General features: G+C 36.3%; 1 protein-coding gene across 5 annotated transcripts in view; it reads right to left on the reverse strand.

Moving 5' to 3' along the window:
• Positions 1 to 3588: 3588 nt before the first annotated feature.
• LOC126031271 (transport and Golgi organization protein 1 homolog) overlaps positions 3589 to 23565 on the reverse strand; it is a 51828-nt gene continuing 31851 nt past the window's right edge. For 3 of the 5 annotated variants that reach the window (XM_049789569.1, XM_049789567.1, XM_049789568.1), the window contains 8 exons: positions 18724 to 18834; positions 17714 to 17791; positions 17295 to 17405; positions 15955 to 16024; positions 15665 to 15803; positions 9700 to 9801; positions 8667 to 8724; positions 3589 to 3734 (listed from right to left, as the gene is read on the reverse strand). In XM_049789569.1, the coding sequence (XP_049645526.1) occupies positions 3702 to 3734; positions 8667 to 8724; positions 9700 to 9801; positions 15665 to 15803; positions 15955 to 16024; positions 17295 to 17405; positions 17714 to 17791; positions 18724 to 18774 (642 nt within the window). In that variant the 5' untranslated portion in view covers positions 18775 to 18834 and the 3' untranslated portion in view covers positions 3589 to 3701. Of the gene's footprint in view, positions 3735 to 8666; positions 8725 to 9699; positions 9802 to 15664; positions 15804 to 15954; positions 16025 to 17294; positions 17406 to 17713; positions 17792 to 18723; positions 18835 to 19771; positions 19830 to 20307; positions 20418 to 23565 lie in introns of those variants that run through there. The other 2 variants (XM_049789570.1, XM_049789571.1) reach the window with 2 other exon arrangements.

Consider the following 23565-nt stretch of genomic DNA (forward strand, 5'->3'; position numbering starts at 1 on the left):
GGGACCATATGGGGCACCGGGATTCGAACCGATGACCTCCTGCATGAAAGGCAAATGCCTAACCTCCATGCTATCTCTCCGGCCCCTCTTTTTTTCTTTATTTCTTCTTTTCTTCCTTCTTTTCTTCTTTGTTCTTCATTTTTCTTCTTACCTCTTTCTGTTCTTCCTCTTTTTTTCTTCTTTCTCCTGTTTTTTTCTTCTTCTCCTTCTTGTTTGAACAGTTGTACTTGACATAATTTTTTATAACAGCTCAGGCTAGGATTTACAATAGTCTGTTGAATAGGTGTGTGAGAGAGGACCCTCATTCATGATTTTTTCTTCTGTTTCTTCTTGATGCTGTCTTGGTTCATGTGTCTTTGGCAGTCCCTGACTTCAGGACATTAGGGTATCACTTTAAAACCCAGTTTTAAAAGCTGCTGAAAACTCACCCAAGTGGTGTAGTTCTACCCAGGGGTGAGTAGGACTTCTCAGGCTCCTCTCCCATAGGACAGGACCTGAATTGTACTAGGAATAGGGCAGCACTAAGTTTTTTGTTTTATTTATTTTATTTTTGTTTTTGTTTTTTTGGGCCACACCTGCTAATGCTCAGGGGTTACTCCTGGCTATGCACTCAGAAATCACTCCTGGCAGCTCAGGGGACCATATGGGATGCTGGGGATTGAATTGCCCTGGGTCAGCTGCATGCAAAGCAAATGCCCTACCACTGCAATATCTCTCTGGCCCCTAACACTTTAAGTTTTTTAAATGTGTTTCAGTAGCACTGGTACAGTAGCATTTAACTTTATGGTTGTGATAGACAAGTTACTGCATCATAACGACCTCCAAGGTATATCAGACCTTCCATCATAGTCCCTGCCTGTATCACTTGTGGTTTGCATCTTCCTCCTCTCCTCATTGTTTAGTAATCTTGGTTTTGTAATCAAAGGCAATAAGCTTGTTATTATCTATGTCATGGTTTGTTTATAGACCACAGATGAGTAATACAGTTATTTGTACTCACTCTGTTTTATTTTGCTAGCCTTGATACCTTCCAGTTCAATCCAGGTAACAGAAGCCTGCTGATTCCATCTTTTCTTGCACGTGGATAATCCATTTGTATGTGTGTATACCAAAATTTGTTATCAATTTCTCTGTTATTGGAATTTGGATTCCATAAACTTGCTATTGTACTTAGTGTTTCGGTGAATGTAATTGATGTATAAATCCTTTAAAATTTGCTGTTATGCTTTTGATTTATGCTAAGAATTGGAATTCCTGAGTCAAGGAAATTCTGTGCTTAATTTTTTGAGAAGTTGCCATACTGTTTTTTATACATCCTGAATAAGAGCACATTCCTGTAAAGATTTTTTTCACCAAATCCTCACCAACACTGGTTTTTGTCAGTCTTTTTGACATATGCCATTCCACTGTTAGGGAATGATATCACACTGCCATTTTGACTTAAGTTTCCCTGATAACAAATGATACATTTTCATTTTTATTTTGTCCATTTATTCTCTTCTGGGAAATGTGTGATCATCTCCTCTCCCCATTTTAAATGGTGTTACTGGGTTGTTTTTTAGATTTTTTTTTTTTTGCTGTTGTTGAGCTTTGTTAGTTCTTTATATTGAATGTTAGCCTTTTATCTGATGTATAGTGTGCAAGTATTTTCTCCTGCCATGACATGCATAAACTTAGGGGAACTCAGGAGGCACACCAAATATATCCCCAATTTTTTCTGGTGTGGAGAACTGAAATAACCCCATAGGGTTCCCCAAAAGGCCCGCTGTGGACGCCTTTTCCCATGCGTGGATAGTTAAGAAATTCCTGAAGAGATAAATCCATGCTTGGTATTACATTTTTTTGTCATTATTTGGCTAGCTCTCCTTTGCGAAATCTCTGGTAAAAATATGGCCTCAATCAAATTCTTTTCAGGAATCCCAGCACCAAAGATTACTAAGAGAACCTCTTTTCTGAATAATATTTAGCACTAAAATCAAAAGACAATATTTCTTCTCTTTTTCAAATATGTCCTTGCAGCCTCAGTGTCTGGTGGTCAAGGGCTTAGCCAGAGTATAGATTCTGGGCTATTGACCCTTCTCAGAAAATGGGAACTGCACCTTAGGGAATTTGGCACCTTCCTTGACCTCTAAAACAATAGAGCTCACTCAGTGAAGACCACTGTCCTTAGATTTTTTCAGACCAAAAGTTACTTCTTAGCAATCCCTTATTTTGCATTTAAAGTTAGTTGTTAAAAGCTGCTGAGTGTGGGGCCGGAGAGATAGCATGGAGGTAAGGCGTTTGCCTTTCATGCAGGAGGTCATCGGTTCGAATCCCGGCGTCCCATATGGTCCCCTGTGCCTGCCAGGAGCAATTTCTGAGCCTGGAGCCAGGAATAACCCCTGAGCACTGCCGGGTGTGACCCAAAAAAAAAAAAAAAAAAGCTGCTGAGTGTGACCTTCTCCTTTGTATCTCAGAATTCTTACAGCTCATGCCCATAGCTTAAGTATTGTTAAACTTTGCTTTATGATTGTAAACATTCTTTTCTGTACCTATGACTGGCTTTACCCCTAGAAGCCCCCTGCTTAAAAATTAAACTTGTCACACTCCTGCCAGATGTGCTGATCCCACATACTTGTGTGTGGTTTCATTATTTCATATTTCATATTTTGCCGCCCTTGCAACTCACTCTCCTTGAAGTGGATTCATTGAAATCCCACTGGCACTGAAGGACAGAGGCAGCCTGCAGCATTCTCCTACTCTGTAAAATGTCTTTTTAACTTAGCCCATACTTTTTTGCCATATAAAATCATTTTAGTTCAATGTAGTTGTCCCATTTGTATGCACTGCCTAAGTTGACCATTGGTTAACTGGATTTGAACCCAGCGCTTTTGAATAATAACAATCTCCTTTACTCTGCAGGAAGGAGTATCTTGCAACTCTGGGAATGCTAGGCCAAGTGAATTCATTTGAGACACCTTAACAGAGGTAGATATCTCCCAACTTTTCATTGGTAAAAGTGTTGGTGTGTTTGTGGAGGAGATTGTGGAGTTTCCATGCATTTGATCTACCTTGCATATTATTCAATTATATAATTTCTAGAACATAAAGAGAATTTGTGGGACTCCAGTGGGCATTCTACTGACAACACTCAGAAGCCATGCCTATATGGTGCTCTTGGTGGGAAGGTGACAAAATAGGATAGCATATACTTGAATGCTGGATCCTGGAATCCTTGATCACTGCTTCACTTCTCTCCAAAAGCTACTGCTGGTTTATTCATTGATTCTTAATGACCACTATTTCATGGGTACAAAATTCAAATCTCAGCTCACCACATATCCGGAATATCCTGTAATTGAGAGACTGGGTTCTCAGACTCTAAATCACTGATTGCTAATCTCCATAGCCTGCCCTGATAAATGATGTATCCATTCCAGTTCAGACAACAGTGTGAGCACCTTGCATTAAGAGCAATCCAAATAGTTATCTTACTTCTTCCCTTACCCCATGATTGTGCCTATTCTAGACTATGTGCATAGCTTCTCACTGTGCAAGGCCACAGAGTATCAGTTGGCATAGGAAAAATAAGATATTCAGAAACTGACGCAAGTGCAAAAGATTTATTAGCATTACACTATGAAAAACATAGTGAGTCAGACAGGACATGAAAATCTTCAGATGCTAATGTGGATCTGACATAATTTTTCACTAACTGCTTGTTAGAGTTTAGGATCCATCTTAAATTGATTGTCCTGGAAGGCAAAAAAAGAGAGGTATACTTCAATGGGATAATATGTTTTGTACATGCATTTTTTTCTTCTATAATGCTATCTATGTTCTCTGATGAGCACTTTAGTGACTATATCTATATTTTTAAATCACTCCTTCATATCTTAAAGACAAACCTCTGAATTTACACATTTTCATAATTATTTTTCTTCTTAATCTGTAAGCCTGACTTTTGTTTTTGTTTTTGATCATAACCAGTAGTGCTCAGGGTTATTCTTGGCTCTGCACTCAGGAATAACTTCTGGTAGTGCTTGGGAAATAAAAAAGGATGCCAAAGGTCGAACCCTGACGACCACATGCAAGGCATGCACTCTACCTGCTGTACTATCACTCAGACCCTATAAACACTTTAACTCCTCTTTTATCTCTTTATCCAATCTAAGGAGTTTGGAGCAATGATAACACATTTTGTTGCTGTTGTTTTGAGGCCATATTCAGGGGTTCTCAGGGCTTATTGCTCATTTTGTGCTGAAAATCAAATTAGGGTCCAGCCACTTGAAGGCAAGTGCTTAATTTTTCTACTATTTCTCTGGACATCAACAATGACATCTTTATGGGTTCATTGAAAGGAACATCCATTGCTCCACTAAAGCTGATAAAGACATTAGACCTTTTGTCTCAGGTCTAACTGCTTGCCTTGCAGATATAAACAGTTCTATCTAATGAGTTCAGAAAACTCTCCCTGTAAGCCTAATTCTTCCATCTTTTCCACATCCTCCTGATTATTTCTGGTGAGACTCTTGTTTCTCTTTTCTTCTCAGCCTATAACAGTGCTTCATCCATGCTGGTCACAGGCTCTATTTCATGATTTCTCTCTCCTATATGACACCCAAAACCCCGATATCAGGGTTGCCTTTCACATAACCCTCACTTGCCTAGAAACATGGTCTGTACACATGTACATCTGTAGAATGGTTTCATCCTCCTTGTAAACTGATTTTCTTTTTTCTCTATTAGATAACCCTACTTTCTGGGACCGGAGAGATAGCACAGCTGTAGGACATTTGCCTTGCAAGCAGCCAATCCAGGACTGACAGTAGTTTGATTCCTGGCATATCATTTAGTCCCTCAAGCCTGCCAACAGCGATTTCTGAGAGCAGAGCCCAGAGTAACCCCTGAGCACTGCTAGGTGTGACCCCAAAACAAAAACAAAAAGAAGATAACCCTACTTCCAAGTCATTATGGAAGAATGATCCATCCCACTGAGGACCTTGAATATTATCACAGTGTCCTGAGCCAGTTTGCTCTTACAGTACTGGTGCCAACTCCATATTTTATCCAAAACTTAGCAAGAAGAATGTGAGTCAATGTTCCAAGTAATCTCATATACTTCTTATCATCTTACCAAATAGTGAATGTTTGGGGCCAGAATGATAGTACATTGGCCAGGGCTCTTGCTTCACATATAGCTGACCCAATTTTGTTCCCTGACACTCCATATGGTTCCCTTAAGCTCTTTAGGGGTGATCCCAGATCACAAGGCCAGAAGTAAGCTTGAGCAGCACATGATATGGTCCAAAAATCATATAGTAAAGATGAAGGGTAAGGTCCCAGGGTCCTCCATAGTAGAGAAATGGAGATGGCCTCCAGCCTAGGAATGTTGATGAAGGAGGCTTATTGGTTAGGTCATGCATATAGTACCATGGAAGGAGGAGTTGCATGATTGGCTAGAGAGAATTCAGGACAGAAACTAAAGTTAGGTTTCTTTTGCAGGCATAAGCACTAACCCCAACAAAAGTTAATACCCAATAAAGCAGATGTCAGTACATGGCACCTTTCTCTCCAAGAGAAAGGTTTCTCTCAAAAAGAAAGGTCCCAAAAAAATCACCAACCAAATGCATCAACCCATACCTCTGAGCCCTTCTCTCTAGAGTGGTCACCATGAATATAAACACTTCCATATGTATATGGAGTTTCCTGGAGTTCCAAGTAGAATAGTCAATGTTTGCTGACAGGAACAATATTGCTCATATAAGTTAGTTCAGTTTAGCTCATCTGAATACAAAGGGGATTCTAAATTTCCAGTATTATATAAGGTGCAGAAAGCATTGCCTTGTAGTAAAATGAGGTAGGTATTTTATGTAACAGAATGAAGGTGGATATATTTAAATAGAGGCATAATACTTTATATTCTATGTTATATTCCATAATACTTCTGATACCCAATAAGACCAAGCATCTCAATATCAGATGCACAGGCTATAACTCAACCTTCTTCTGTAAACCCAGTTGAGGACTTCCCTGGACGCTGGATTTGCCCAAATCACTGATTTTACTATTTTATCTCCATTAACATTTTTCTTAGTTGGGTATAGGAATGGAGAAAGTCATCTCTGTGCTCTGGATTCTCTTCTAGAAGTACTTAGGGGACCAAATGTGATGCTGGGTATCAAACCCAGACTGGCTGTGGTAAAGTAAGTCCCTTACCTGCTTTTCTATCTCTCAGGTCCATCAAGTAACATATTCTACTACAAATATGCCTGGTGATATAACTCTGGATATTTATGGGTTCCATTGATGTTTTTTTTTACAGCACACTTACCTTACCAATCAACTGTGGTGGATTAGAAGCTTTTTTTTTAAAGAATATAATTGCACAAAGAAATTATAAAAAAATAGAGGATGGCTTTTTAATTTTTTATAGCCCTGAGAAATTGGGATTTGGTCACAAGACATGAAGCTGACATCTCACCAGGCAAGGAAAGGATTAGAACAGCAGCAAAAAATCCTATTTCAGTGTTCCAATAGCAACCTCACCCCTTCTCACATATTTAGAGTAAGGAAAAATCAGCAGTGTAAGGACCAAGTGTGGAACTAAGTGTCAGCTTTTAGAGTTTGGTTCAACAGAACTAGATTTCAGCTTCAGAAAAGAAAAACTTCACAGTCCTCAATCTCAAGACTTCATTGTGGTCTTGCCACCTCAGATGGAAGTAGTTAAGAAGAGAGAAGCTTGTGGGATCCTGGGAGTTTAATTTCTGGGAGGAGAGGTGGGGAAATTATAAAGGAGAAGCAAAGAAGATATGATGAGCACAAAATCCAGAGACAAGGCTAGAGGAGTGTCCTGTACAAATAAAGACTTTCCAGAAAGAGTTAATAGTTAATAGAACTCAAAGTAGTCACAGATATTACTTGTTTGTCTTTGTTTGCTCTCCAGAGAAGCTTATGTTACCTCTGGAAGCTGTACCAGATCCCAACACTTACAGGGACAAGGAAGTGGTTGAGATTTATTCAGACTTGCATAGATTGTGAAGATAAAAAATAAACCTTTACTTTGTTCTACCATATTACAATCTTTTCCATATTCAGATCTCTCAGAAAGAGGTAGAGTGTTTTTTACAAGCCTGGGTTGACCTCTTGAGGACACCCATTCTAGAACCTTCAAGGTGAGACCACAGGTCTTGCAGTTTCCATAATGAATCTATCAAGTGTAGGTAGAGCAGGTCTTGATTAGTTGGAAATTGGCACTACAATTGAGGTTCTCATATACATATTCAACAAGAGATATTAAAAATAAGAATAGTCATGGATAGAGAACTGTTGAATAAGTCTGAGTGTGAACAAAAAAAAGCTTTTTGTTTAAGGTCAAGGTAAATCTTCTAACCTTTTGGTTTTCCAATCATTTGGACTGTCTTCAAATAGAAACCAAGCATCATATAAATATTTATGAAGGATATAGACACAGATTAATGCAGTAATGGAAAAATAATTCATTGAGTGATTTAACAAGAGAATTAAAACTAAAGAGATTTTAAAATTATAAAGGGAATTCTATAGCTCATCATAAAAGATTAAAACAACACAACAAAAAACCTTCCAAAATACTAAATAATTGCTTCTCCACCTTGATAACCTCAAAAATGAAAACAAAACAAATTTAAGGCTATAATGCAAAAGGCTGAGCACATTTTTTTAATGCAGGGGACCTAGGTGATTCAATGAGTACCAAGTCAGAAGTAACCTCTAATCACTGCCAACTGTAATTTTAAACTAATAACAATAACAAAATTTAAGAGTAGTTATCTTGGGAACAGGAATATAGCTCAATAGTAAAGTACTTGCATGCATAAGATCTGGGCTAGGAAGGAAGGAAAGAAGGATAAAATGAAAGAAAGAAGGAAGGAAGGGAGTGAGGGAGGGACGGTGGGAGAAAGGGAAAGAAAGAGATAAGGAAGGAGGAAATGAAATGAAGGAAGGGAGGAAGGAAGGAAAAGGGAAGAAAGAAAAAGAAAGAGGGAGACAGGGAGAGAATGGAAGGAAGGGAGGAAGGAAGAAAGGGAGGATGAAAGAAAGAAGAAAGAAAGAAAGAAAGAAAGAAAGAAAGAAAGAAAGAAAGAAAGAAAGAAAGAAAGAAAGAAAGAAAGAAAGAAAGAAAGAAAGAAAGAAAGAAAGAAAGAAAGAAAGAAAGAAAGAAAGAAAGAAAGAAAGAAAGAAGAAAGAAAGAAAGAAAGAAAGAAAGAAAGAAAGAAAGAAAGAGAGAGAAAGAGAAAGAAAGAGACAGAAAGAAAGGAAGGAAGGAAGGAAGAAAGAAAGGAAGAAAGGAAGGAAGGAAGGAAGGAAGGAAGGAAGAAAGGAGGAAAGAAAGAAAGGAAGAAAGAAAGTAAGAAAGAGAGGAAGGAATGATAGCACACAAGGCACTTGACTTGTATTTGTATGCGGCTGACCTGTGTTCAGTCCCCAGCATCCCATATGGTCACCCAAGCACAGTAATTTCTGGGTGCAGAGCCAGTAACCTCTGAGCACCGCAGGTGAGGTAGGGAGGGAGGATGGGATGGAGGGAGGACGAAGGGGGAAAGAAGGAGGAAGAGGGAGAGAAGGAGGGCAAGAGGAAGAGAAGGAGGGAGGGAGGGAGAAAGAGAGGGAGGAAGGAGGGAGAAAGAGGGAAGGATGCAGATTACCTGTTGTAGGGCGAACTCTATTTGCCACAATTGCTTTTTCTTGTCCTCGACTTGTTGCCTATGAGATATGATTGCTTTCATCATACAAAGCATAATGTTGACTGAGCATAGTTTTATGCTAGGGTACAGGGTGCTTTCCAGAAATTTTGGAGGGCCTGCAGCTAATTCTAGCAATACTCAGCCTGATTTGGCAAGTCTGATGGTTTCAGCCTGATGATGCTCTGTTTCTCCATCAGGACAGCACCCTCTGAAGCTAGAGGAGGGAAGCTGCTGTTCTAGGAAATTCATTCAATGCCAACTTCATTCCAAGCATGCAATGATTTCATCAGCTACCTAGTACCAAGCAGTATTTCAAATCAGCTCTAGGAATTTTCTAGGAATTTCTAGGAATTCTAGGAAATTCATTCAATGCCAACTTCATTCCAAGCATGCAATGATTTCATCAGCTACCTAGTACCAAGCAGTATTTCAAATCAGCTCCCTAGTTCTTTATCTACATATCTGTTTCCTGATGTAATTTATCCAGACACATGGCTTTATCATTATAAAAGGACCATACATTGTTATTTTGCTTATTTATGTCCTTATATCTTCATTTTCTGAGTTTAAGGCATGTTCTACATTGCCCTTCCATTCTCAAAATTTCTCTGATTTATCAGGCAATGAGTATCTTTTATTCTAAAGTTCTATTCGTCTTTTACTTATATGCATTTTGTATTCCCAGGGTTGCAAAATAAGATCCAAGTGTCAATTATCTTTAGAGATGTGACCTAATCTACATTGTTTCTGAAAGAATATGAGAATATGACACTTTGCACACATCCCCTAAATGTTGGTGTGTGCTAGATAGCATTGTTAATCTGGGAATTTTTAGTAACATATTTTAAAATAAAAGCTAGCTTTTTGCCTCTGTCAGTTATCTTTACATATGTCATCTGAACTTTTACTCCTATTATGTTAAGTCTAATTGTATACAGGTTTAAAAAATGTCAGGCTAACTCCTGAGCCTCTTGTATTTAGGATTTGAACTCACCTGAACTTTTCTGTTTTGTTTCCAGAAAATTCCAGCATTTTTTTTGACCATGACAGTTGTTTATCCAGTTTGACTCTTTCTTGTTGTTTCATTTTCAGTTCCCTATCATGAGAAAGAGGCACAATTTTCCAGTATGCTCTGAAAAACTGTTTTTCTAATCTCCCAATAGCCTGAAGGTTTGATTCATTATTCCCTTATATGCTAGATGAAGGCCATTTCCCTGCAACCCTATCTTTTCTTTGAAAATTTCTACCCCTGCCCATTTATTTTCAAGTAATCAAAGGCACATAAAAAATACTGTGCAACCTCATACAGTCTATCTATGATTAAGGTGGTGAGAGCTTATATTCAACACAGAAATCTGAGTCCAAAGCAAATTACACAGTGGGTAGGGCATTTGCTTTGAATGCAGCAGACCATGGTTCAATCCTCAGCAAACCAAATGGTCCTCTGAGAACTAGCAGAATTTCTTAGTGCAGAGCCAGGAGTAACCCCTGAATGTTGTTGGATATGGCCTCAACACAATAACAACAACAAAACACACAGAAGTCTATGCTTGACCAACTCATACAACTACACAAGTGTTTTGTTTTGTTTTTGTGGGAGTCTTAATTGGGGATACTCAGGGCTTTTGACTTTGTACTTGAAGACCACTCCTGGTACTTAATTAACATGTCTGGCAGGCTTGGAGGAGCATGTGGAATACTGGGGTTTAACATTGAAATGTTAAGTGCAGGGCAAGCTCCTTACTTGCAGCATGATCTCTCTGGTCCCACAACTACTCTATAGTATAAAATGGTGTTTACTCACTCCTGCATGAATATCCCTGCTTTTCTTTTTAGTTTTTTTTTTCCTGACATACAGTAGTTGCAAAGATAATCTTTGAGAACATGGCTCTATAAAAACTATCACTAGTTACCAGACATGTCTAAGGTTTAAGAGTAGAGCCCCATGCCTTTTCAATGATCTACTTAAGAAAAAATATAAACCCTTGTGTTGGTAATATTTAATGAACTCTGAAATGGTCAGTCTGCCATAATCAGAATGGCATCTCTCAGAAACACTGTCAGATGCAAAGAGTTAGCATCCAAGTTTTAGTCCACCTGAACAAGAGCCTGCTCATGGATGTAAAAGAAGAAAAAATGGATTAAAAAAAAACTGTGCATTATCAATATTACATTCAATACATTTGGTGCATGGTTCTACATGACAGGATTCTAATGTGATAGTTGTTTTACTATAGAACTACATACAAAATTAAAAGACCATATACCTCCATAAAGTCAAGAGAATAAAAACCTTATCAACTAACTTCTCAGATCATGATGCACTGAAAATTGAAGTTAATTACAAACAGACATGGAGAAATAATTAAAAGAGCTGTAAATTAAACATCTTGCTTCTGAACAACTAGTAGGTTAGAGAGAAAACCAAAAGATTCTTGGAAACAAATGAGAATGATGACAAAGCTACCTAAACACTGTAAAAGAGGCATTAACAGGAAAATTCATAGCAAGCATTCAATGGGAATGAATAAATGGCCCATATTAATAACTAAACTGGACAATTTAAGAATCTGTAATTAACAAAAGTAAATTAAAATAAAGTAATTAACAAAAGAAGCCCAAAACAGGCAAGGGGAAGGAAATAACACAACTTGGAGCAGAAATGAATGAATTGGCATTCAAAAAACAACAATCATAAGAGGTGAATGAAGCCAAGAGCTGGTTCTTTGACTATATAAAAAAGATCAATAAACCACTAGCCTGATCCACAAAGAGAAACAAAACTCTCTTCTCTCTTTATGAGAGAGAGAATTAACTAAATCATAAATGAAAGGGGGATGGCGCAACAGATATGACAGAAATTTCAAGGTTTATTAGGGAGAATCTTTATACCATAAAACAACAGAAACTAGAAGAAATTCTATAACCCCCTAAATCTGGACCAAGGAGATATGAAACACCTAACCATATCTGTCACTATTGAGGAAATTGAAATGATAATTAAAAGTCTTCCCCAAAGAAAGCCAAGGCCTAGATAGATTCATTAGTGAGTTCTTTCACATCTTTGTCAATGCTTTTCAAGCTCTTTCAAGAAATCTTAGACACAGAAACACTCCCAAACAATTTATATGAAGCAAATATTATCCTGATAACAAAAGGAAACAGAGATAGCACAAAAAGGTGAATTACATATTAATATCCCTGAGGAACATAGATGCAAGGGTCCTCAACAAAATATCAAACAGAATCCAATAGCTTATAAAGAAAGATCTTGCACCATGACCAAGTAAAATTTATTCCTGTGATGCAAGGATGGTTTAACATAGGCAAGTCAATCAATGTAATATATATATATATATATATATATATATATATATATATATATATATACCAATACAAGAAAAAATAAAATTCATATTATCATATAAATTGATACAAAGAAAGCATTTGACAAGATACAGCACTCATTTATGATAAAAACTTTTAGTAACTGGGAATTGAAATAATATTCCTCAATGTATTTGAAACCATTTACCACAAGCCCACAGCAAACATACTCAGTGAAGAAAAATAAAAAGCCTTTCTTCTAAGATTAGACACAAGACACAGTTGTCCACCCTTGCCATTTCTATTCAATACAGTACTGGAGGTATTTGCTATAGTAATTAGGCAATAAAGAAATATTAAGGGTATTCAGACAGGAAAAAGAAGTCAAGCTTTCATTATTTTCATATGGTATGATACTATATTTAGAAAACTCTAAATACTTAAAAAATGATACTATAAAAAAGTTTCTAAGATTTGTAACTCACTTGGCCACAATAAAAATTAAAAAAACACTTTTCTCATGAAAAAGAAGTTTCTATAGATTTGTGGAGTAAAGTGGCAGATTACAAAGTTAGCATGCAAAATAAAATAAAAGAGAAATATTTCAAAACATACATTTTAATACATATTAATATCTTTTTAAAATTTATATTCACAAATGTGCCTCTGAAAATTAAGTACCTAGAAGTCACCCTAACTAAAGAGGTAAAGACAGATACAAAGAAAACAACAAAATACTACTCAAAGAAATAAAAGAGACCCACAGGAAATGGAAACACACACTCTGCTTGTGAATTGGGAGGATTAACATTTTCAAAATAGTAATAATCTCCAAAGCACTATACAGATTCATGTAATTTTAATAGGAATATTTATAATATTGAACAAGGAATAGATCAAACACTCCTGAAATGCATATGAAAAAATTAAACCCACCCTATCCCAAAAGCTAGAATAATCATCAGAATAAAAGAAATTTGGAAGCTTCATTTTGTCCAACTTTAAAATGCGTTACAAAGTGCTAGCAATTAAAACAGAATGGTAGTGTAATAAAACAGACCATTAGATTAATAGAATAGAATTGAAAATCTAAACACTGATCCTTTGGTATACAGTCAGTTAATCTTCAATAAAGGAGCAAAAAATACTAAATGAAGCAAGGATACCTTCAACAATGGTATTGGAAAAACTGGTTGGCCACGTGAAATAAAATGAATTCAGATATCTTTCTAATGTCATGCACAAGTCAAATAAAATACATTAAAGACTTTGATATCAGACCTGAATTCATAAATTATATAGAGAAAAGCATAGGTAGGACTTTCCATGACTTTGAAATTAGAGACATCTTAAAAAGATGTCTTCGTTGAAATTCCACTAACCAAGCAAGTAGAAGCAAAGAAAACAAATGGGACTACATTAAATTAAGAAACTTATACGCTTCAAAGGAAGAAAAAATCAGAATAACAAAGAGAACTCACAGATTTGGATAAATGATTTGACTACCACTCACCTGACAATCGGTTAATATCCAAGATATAAAGAATTGATAGAACTTTACAAGAAAAAATATCCAACCACACCAAAAATGAGGAGAAAAGATGAAGCAAAATTTTCTCAAAGAGGAAATATAAATGACCAAAGACATATAAAAGTACTTTATATATCAAATAACCATTGGGTAAAGGCAAATCAAGACAACATTGAGATATCACCTCACACCAGAAAAGTTAACACTCATCAAAAAGAAAAACCAACTAATATTTCCATGTGTGTGAGAGAAAGAAAGGGCCTCATACACTGCTGGTCCAGACTTTTTAAAGATAATACAGGTATTCCTCAAAAATTAGGAATTGAGTTTTCATATGACCTAGCAATTTTACACCTGAGAATATACTCCAAAGGCTCCAATACAAAAAGAAGAAAAAATATCTATACACCTATGTTCATTGCAGCACTATTTACAATAGACTAATTCTGAAATAATTCAAGTACCCCCAAACAAATGACTGGACAAAGAAACTATAAAACACACACACATACTACACACACACATATATATGATGGAATATTTCATGGCTATAAGAAAATACAAAGTTATGCAATTTTCTGAAAAAAATGGATGGATGTGAAGAGTATTATGCTAAGTGAAATGAGTCAGAGGGAAAGAGTCCAACATAGAATGATCTCATTAATATGTGGGATATAAAGAAACACAGTAGGGGAATAACTAATGTTCAAAGGCAATAGAAACAAATAACAGGAGAACTGATCTTAGTAGGAAACTTATTACTTATCACTGGAGGCAGGAGAGCCAGGTCAGGTACGGGATTACTGTGGATGAGAATTGGGTGCTGAAAGAAGGTAAATTCTTATGCATTGAGGCCCTCTTAGAAACAGTTTGCTAGTCACAGTGCCGAAAAGCAAAAACGATAAAGTAAAAAGTGACTACCACTAAGTCAGGTTGTGGGTGGAGGGATGGGGTAGAGGAACAGGAGAAAAACTGTAGAAATTTGTGGAGAGAAGTATATACTGGTGAAGGGTTTGGTGTTGGTCACTGGTGAAAGGATTGTATTATATGCCTGTAACTCATGAAAAAATTTGTAATTCATGATAATTCAATTTGATAAAAAATATAACAAAAATGAAAAAAAAAATAAAACAAGAGACAAAAGTACCAGGGACAAAAGCATGAAAAAGAAGAAATGGCATGCATATCTTTTTATTTTCCCAACATAATTCCTTATTTGAGGTTTTCTGGAGTGATTAATATTTGACTGTGTTTTTCTATGTTGAGATTATTGAAGTGGTCAGGGTCCTTTCTCTGAGCCCTCAAAATAAAAATAACACAGAAGCTGAGTTATGTAGGATGATCAGAAACAGGAAACCGGATAGAGACGGAAGTTCAGAATGGAGGTCAGCCCTAATATTTGCAGCCAATTTCTCCAGATGAATCAATAAAGTTTGAATTACATTTAGGTTCAATTATATTTAGGTTTGTAACATTAGGTTTATAATTATTATAAATAATTATAATATTATGTTTATATAACCTATTTATTGGCTTAGGAAAAAATGGATTTGGAATCTGGTTTTGTAGGTGAATCTTAGTGATACCACTACACTGACTACCTAATAGTATCCTGGAGAGCTATGGGGTAGGGGTAAAGGTATGCAGGAAACTTTTACTAAAACAAATGATGCCAATTGCAGGCTGATTTCGAGGGATCAGTATTCTGGCACCTCTGACCACCTACCAGAAATGAAATTTTGTCACCATAATCAATATATGTCTAAACATTTTGACAATTCAATGCCTGGTACTGAATAAAACTATTTTGACTAGACAAAGCAATGTGATAAATCTGAAACTCAAAGAACCCAATGGACCCAAATGGAACCAAAATGGGTCTCAGGTGAGGGAATTAATGTCCCTACAATAATAACTACTCCAAATGTGCGATAATCAGCTAGGACAAAAAGGAAAAAAATGCAGTTTTTAGAAGTCAAGTAGGGCAGACATTAATTGTATTGAAGGATCTTGGATCCTACACGAAGAGAAATCAAGTTGTGTACATTAGAGATACATGCATTCAAACAATATTTATGAGAATTCACACAAAATACCTTACTCTTTGAACTTAATGATGTCTTGTTCATATAATGTTTTAGAAAATATGTCTTTTCTCTTCAGTTGATTTTGTTTCATTTCCTGGATCTTTTTCAGAAATCTCAGCTGGTTACAACTTTCTTCCAGTGTTGTTTTCATGTCTGTCGAGAAATACTTATCTTGTGTGCATTCATGGGTTGGGGGAAAAGGAGGTGGGCAAGAATCCTGAAGGCAAGAAGAATTATTTTTCCTTCCCAATGCCAATTCATTTCCATATGTGGAGATTTTATTTCCACCTAAAAATCCACTTACCTTCCAGTTTGTGTCTACGAGTTCTCAGCTCATTCCATTCTGAACTCTTGATTTCAACACTCCTTTTTGACTGTGAGATAAATATTAAAAATGATGAAACATAAAGTAAGTATTTCAGGTCAGGGAGATAACACAGGGTTTAAGGTGTTTGCTTTGCCTGGCTGCCCAGTTTGGAATCCTAGCACCACATATGGTACTCTGAGCAGCAGTAGTCTCAGAGCATAAAGCCAAAGATAAGTCTGAGCACTACTGAGTATAATGTCACCCCCCACAAAAAATGGAAAAGGAAAGAAACATTTGCCTCAGGTACCCCATGTTTCATCTGAAAATGACTAATTCAGTTTGGGATCACACACAAACAGTAGCATGATAAAAAGAGTAGCACAACATGACAAAAGGAAATACACACTAAATAAAGTTCTTGAGCTATAAATTTTCATTTCATTTTATATTTTTTTGTTTTGGGGCCACACGTGGTGGCTCTCAGGGGTTTCTCCTGAATTTGAGCTTAGAAATTGCTCCTGGCAGGCTCTGATAGTTGGGTTTAAGTCATGTAAAGAACACCCCCCTCACCAGTTATATGCATGTATCTTTATACTTGGGCATTCTTTTCTTTTCTTTTCTTTTCTTTTTTTTTTTTTGGTGGGGGGAGGGGGGAAGGGGTGTTGGGTCACAACCAGCAGCGTTCAGGGGTTTCTCCTGGCTCTACGCTCAGAAATCGCTCCTGGCAGGCTTGGAAGACCCGTATGGGCATTATTTTCTAATTGCCCCCAAATCACAATGAAGGTCCTCTTTCTCACATGTTAGGTATAGTTTGAAAGGCCTAATTTGTTCAGCTGCCTTTCTTTTCCATAGTCTCAACTATTTTACATAGCTTGGAAGATAATATTAAATGTGGTGAGATTTTTCATGTTATAAAAATAAAATAAAGTTCCCAATATTGGAAACAGAAAACATTGCTGGGGTATCAGTACCAAAAATTCTAGATTAGTATGAAAAGGGGGTTGAGGGCCCAGAGAGATAGCACAGCGGTGTTTGCCTTGCAAGCAGCCGATCCAGGACCTAAGGTGGTTAGTTCAAATCCTGGTGTCCCATATGGTCCCTATGCCTGCCAAGAGCTATTTCTGAGCAGCCAGCCAGGAGCAACCCCTGAGCACCACCGGGTGTGGCCCAAAAAAAAAAAAAAAAAAAAAAAAAAAAAAAAAAAAAGAAAAGGGGGTTGAGTTCCCAGTTCAAACTTTATTGTGGTAAATAACAAGATAATGTGAACACTCATTTCATCCAATCAACCACCACCTCATAAGTCAAATTATGACAAAGTCTAACAGTCAAGTTTTTACCAAGTCCTGGTTCTTGACATTCGCAGAACTCTGAGATTCCAATATAATCCGTGCATTTTGAAGGATGCTATTTAAATAGTCATTAGTCCTTTCAAATCGATGGATGTTTTCCTGCACCAAAGCATATTGACTCAAATAATTGTTCACCAATTTTAATTTTAACTTTTCAAATACAGAAATAAAGACAAGGGTGAGGGAGCAGAGCGATAACACAGCAATAAAGCATTTGCCTTGTACGTGGCCAACACAGGATGGATCACAGTTCGAATCCCGGAATCCCATATGATTCCCCGAGTCTGCCAGGAGCAACTTCTGAGCACAGAGTCAGGAGTAACGCCTGAGCGCTGCAGGGTGTGACCCAAAAACCAAAAACAAAAACAAAAAAGAAAAAAAAATAAAGACAAGGAATAAAGTTTTACTTCATATTTTACGGTTTCATTGGATATTATCTTGTTTTGACACTGAAGTTCTTGGAATATTTTCTTCGATTCATGTATCTATATAAATATGTAAGAAAGGAGTCAGAATTAAAAAATATTGCTGTCCTAGACAAACTTTTCTTTCATTATATATCTCCTCACACACATATATATGCAGAGTAACGCTTCATGTTTAAGAAACTTACTTTAGATAGATGAAGCTTTATTTTATGAAAATATTTTAGGGGCTTTCAAATATATTCTGAAACTCTAAGCACATTGTAACCAATAGATTTTAAAGTTATTGGTAATGAGTTTTCATTTCCTTTACCATTTCTTTTCCATAAGAACAAAGTAGAATTTAAAATAGTTAATTGGAACAAGGACTCATTAGTAGCTTTTGAAGGCCTCTGGCATTTTAAGGAATACAAATATGCTGAATGAAATGAAATAGATTATTTCAGTTTTAGGCAAAGGAAATATGAAATCAGAATCTGTAGTATCTGTATTTTGTAATTCACATCAGTGTAAAGTCCTAAAGAAAACACCATATTAAATCTAGCATTATTCATAAATAAAAACTTACAAATATCTCCCATGAAAATGATGCCTAATGTTATACATGGAATTGTCCTATAAATATAGATTTGGATGCAATTTGTGATCCTGATGATTGTTATTATTAGTACAGGATTGTTATTATTAGTATAAGGAAAGGATTGTTTAGTGCTCTGCTTTATTTTTTGTTTATTAATTTATTTAAGCACAATAGTTACAAACATATTTGTAGTTGAGTTTCAGTTATAAAAACAAAAAGTACATTCCTTTGACCAGTGCAAACTTGCCATATCCAATACCCCCATAAATAATTGAAAAATGAAAAAAAAAAAAAAAAAAAAAGAAACTTACTTTAAATTTGAAGAGTAGAATGAGTTAGCAAAATTCATGTATTAAGAGGTGGAAGCCTTTGTCAGTGGCATCATGACATATTATTTGAAGTACAGTCTCACCTTTTGTTTCCAAGTGAATAGATGTTCTTCTAATTCTGTGCTGTCTTTCATAAAATGATTGATCTTCTCAACTATCCTCTGTGAACTAACTAAAATGAGATGAAACAATTTCTAAGATAATTAGGCAAATCCAGAAAAACAGAATAATCCCAAAATATTAGCAGTAGGAAAACATCTGGCACTGAGTGCCACTTTTTCTAAATTATTGTCACTATAGAAAGCAACTCTAGAGTCATTTTAAATTTAAAGAAACATTTTTTAATAAATGAGATTCATGTTGCTCAAATGTGTGCAAACAATGGCATTATAGTCTCCTAACATTTTCCCCATCTCTAAACTCATTCTTAGAAAATTCAGTTACTTTATAGAGGAGTATTTTCATTGGATAAAACACTGAAAAATGTAGCATCCTATCAATTTGCATCTTCTTCAATTATTAAGGTAAATAGATTCCCATAAAAAGTAAAAATCTGTATCTTGTTTAGTTCTGTCTCCTCTCTCCCCCAGTTCAATTACTATTTACAAGTTTACATAAGAAAATTCAAATTTTGATTAATCTTAGTCCAATATTTACAATATCTCCCTCTTAACAAGCAGAATAAATTCATTAGACCCACATGAGGGGACTCGTGGTAATCACAACAGGCTTTACAGCTTAGTAGAGACAGGACCTAAAAAACTCACAGTCCTCATAAGACACTAATGATATTTTCACATCCCTAGATGAGAAGTTAACCACCCACTGTTAGAGGAAATAGCACATATGAACACTCAGTTACAGGAGAATAACCATGTTAAGACTCTAGAACACATCACAATTCCAGACTCATTGGATAGACATTTAATTCTCACATCTAACTATGACTGATATCAATAAACTATATATATATATATATATATAACTATATACCTATATATACAACTATATTTGTAATTATATATCAGTTAACTAATATATCTTTGTCTGATAAAAGTCTAATGTTCTGAGGTCACTCTTCTCCCTACCACCTCTGCTGTAGTGACAAATACCCACAATGTGCCAGGCAACCTGCCTGCACAACAGTCAGCACCCTTCAATCAGCCATCTACAAAGTTTTCTATTGGCCAGTTTGCTTATTTTCTCACCTACCTGACTGACATGAATAGCTCCCTCTTCTTCACACTGAAGAGAACACAGTTTAAACCACTGTTAGGATCTGCATGGTGATATCTGGGTTCCTCTCTAAGCAGTAAGATTACTGAGAGCATTTGTCGTTTGCAAGAAGCAGTACTCATTCTAACCTCACTAGGACTTTTATTACTTCCTAAATGTGGTTATGCAAAATTAAACTCACTCTCTTCTCCCTACTCTCTGGATCAGTTCCTTCTCTTTGTCTCCTATCTGGAAGCTAAACCCAAATTATTATTTAAACTGCATCACAGAAAGATGAAAATTTTCAGCAATTTATAAAGATAAAAGTTGTTTATAGCAATTTAGAAGTCAGAGTTTATACATTTCTGTGTTAACTCTTAGTGGAACTAAATGCCATTTTATACACTATTACTGAGAAAAGATCACAAAGACAAATAAAAACAAAATCTTACCTTGATACACCTGAATTTTTATCTAGAACAGGAAAAATAAAACTTAAATTGATGTCCAAAAAGTATTCATATTTCCCAATATCTTAAAAGAAAACTCAGTTAAGTTACTATTTGATTATTAATATCTTACTAAATACTAAATATATAATCACAACACACATAAGAATTATGTTATGTAGATTCAATATAAGTAAATTAATTTATTATTTAGGCATGACAAAATATAATGAGGACACAAAATAACTAATCACATCTAGCACAGAAAATCTTGTGAATATGGTCTCTTTCCTTTTAAATATCTTATATATAGCATTTTGGGATAGCAACTGTGGGTAACTATAATTACAGAAAGCAAATTATGGATGAAGAAGGTCTGCTGTCATAATTTTGTTCAGCATGATAAATTTATACAATTAAATACAAATTCTCATTTTCTATACCAGTCATAAAACTTCATAAAACATTTCTAACACAAGAGTAAGGGGTTTACTTTCAACCAAAATATTTAATTGAATAAGCATCATTATATTTAATGTTGACAATGTGGGTAATTGACTTTTTTTTTTTTTTTTGGTTTTTGGTTTTTGGGTCACACCTGGTGGCACTCAGGGGTTACTCCTGGTTCTATGCTCAGAAATCGCTCCTGGCAGGCGCAGGGGACCCTATGGGATGCCGGGATTCGAACCACCTTTCTTCTGCATGAAAGGCAAACTCCTTACCTCCATGCTATCTCTCTGGCCCCAGTTGACATTTTTATAAACTAATGCAGCATATATAATGTATTTCTGTCAGTTAGGTCAATAACCACAGTAAAATCTATTACCTGAAGATTTTTCTTAATAGTTTCAAACATTAAGAGAAAGAAAATATTTATGCTACATTATGTTTTTATAAATCTCCAGGAAGAATTTTTGAAGTCTTAAGTCCAAAATACATAGCTAGAAGTAAGCCCTGCACATTGCCAGGTGTGGTTCCAAAACAAAACAAAAATAAAATGCCAGAGTATAGAGCCTAGGATGTGTTTCAAGTGGTAGAGAACATACTTTACCTGAGGTAGACCATGGAATTCATTCCTGGCATTGCACTCCTCTCTGGCATGGCAAGTTTCCCCAAGCTTCCAAAACATAACAAGATATGGTTTACACAACAATAAAAAAAATCAATTATGGGGCCAGAGAGAGCACAGCTGAAGAGTGTTTGCCTTGCATGCAGCTGACCCTAGACGGATGGTGGTTCGAATCTCGGCATCCCATATGGTCCCCTGTGCCTGCCAGGAGCGATTTCTGAGTGCAGAGCCAGGAGTAACATTTGAGCCTAGCCAAGTGTGACCCAAAAACCAAAAACAACAACAACAACAACAAAATTAATTAAAAAGATGCATGCCTTTCTCAGATTCAGGAGTTTCACACTTGTGGGAGTTTATTGCTAGGAATACTGATACGTTATCACAGTGTGTATTCTCATGTGGAGAGAAAAGCAAAATAGCCATCTAGAAATAACTTACAGTTTCAGTTATTTTTTTTTATAACCTTGCTCAAGATAAACTACTTTACCAGAAACTATCTATGGTTTTGCCAAATCCTAATCAACATTAGTGAAAGGACATATTTAATGATACACTCTCCTCTTCCAAAGAATAAATTGTTTTTCCTCTCACCTAATAGTAATATCTGACCAACACTTAGATAAGAATATGATATAGTTTACTCTACACATTTATTAAGTGTAGTTCCTTGAAACCAGAGAATACATCTTGTTTATAACAAAATCTTATGACATAGTGAAAGAGGAACCATATATTTGAACCTACAGAGAAATCATTCAATCTCTCTTAGTCTGGCAGAGATGATGACATTACAATGTGTTGAGTTTGCAATCACTGACGAAGTGGGTGGCAGACAGAAAGCATAAACGGAAGCAGAGAATAAAGTTCTAAGAAACAGAAGGAAATTCTCAAAATCCAAAAGCTGCAACAAAGATAAGGAATAATGTCGATAGTTTTATTAAAGTAGGACACAACTAAGAAATCAATGGACTGGAAAAAAATGTCAGCAGAAACTCCCCAGAAAGTACAAAGAGAAAAAAATCATTTGAAAAAAACTACAGAAATACAAAAGGCTATGTGACATCTTACAAAAGGTACAACATATATAATAAAAGTACATATGAAGAAGAAAGGAAGAGAAAATATATTTAGAGCAATAATGACTGGTAACTTTCCAAAGTTAATAATAACCTGTTGTTGTGTATGTAAACATTTTAATGGGGTATTACGTTACTGACCCTACCCTGATCAGTGATTGTGCCCTACCCTAGGGTGTGACCTGGCATTCTGCTCCCACCCTAGGGTGGTACCTGATTCTGCTCCCACCATTGGGTGGTACTTGATTCTGGAGCATAAAAACAAGGGTCTGCGGAAGGCGAGAGGCTTTTTGTCCTGGACCTATTCTTAGGCCTTTTGGCTTCGGCCTCTTCACGGAATAGAGCTGTTTCCTTCGGAAGCCTGACTGCCTGTTGGCTTTCTTCCCGCCGCATTCACCTCAGAACCGCCGACTGAACAGGGTAACAGACGTGTGGTCCAAGCTGGAGGAGAAAGGCCTCATCCTCCATCCCTCCATCAGTCAACCTCTTCAGGGGCTGACTTGCAACAATAATCATTAAACCACACATCCTATAAGCTAAAACAACTTCAGGGCTGGAGTGATAGGACAGCAGGTAGGGCATTTGTCTTGCAAGTGGTCTAACTAGATTCAATTCCTGGCTCTCCGGGTGGCCTCCCAAACACCACTAAGAGTGATCTCTGAGCACATTATCAGAAGTTAACTTTGAGCACAGCTGGATGTGACCCCCAAACAAAAACAAAACAAAAATTGTAGCAAGGTAAATCTAAGCAAGATTAATACCTATAGAAAGCTGCCCCAAGTATTGGAGAGATAGCGCAGGGGTTAAGGTAGTTCCTTGCATGGGCCAACCCCACTTTCATGGTATATGGTCCCTAAGAACAAAGCCAATAATCCCTTAGCTCAGTTGGGCGAGGTTCCCAACTCCCCACCCCCCACTATAATAACCTCACCCAACCCCCAAAATATGCACCTAAATGTACAAAATTCACATTTTTAGAAATCAGAGTGATAATTTTAGAAGAAGCTGGGGTTTGGTAATGAGATAATATCTTACCTTAAGAACAATTATAATAAATAAAACAATGATAAAAATGCAACAAGCAACAAAATGCAATTAAAAATAGAACATTTTAGA

Source organism: Suncus etruscus, chromosome 15 (assembly GCF_024139225.1).
Source record: "Suncus etruscus isolate mSunEtr1 chromosome 15, mSunEtr1.pri.cur, whole genome shotgun sequence".
Classification (NCBI taxonomy): Eukaryota; Metazoa; Chordata; class Mammalia; order Eulipotyphla; family Soricidae; genus Suncus; species Suncus etruscus.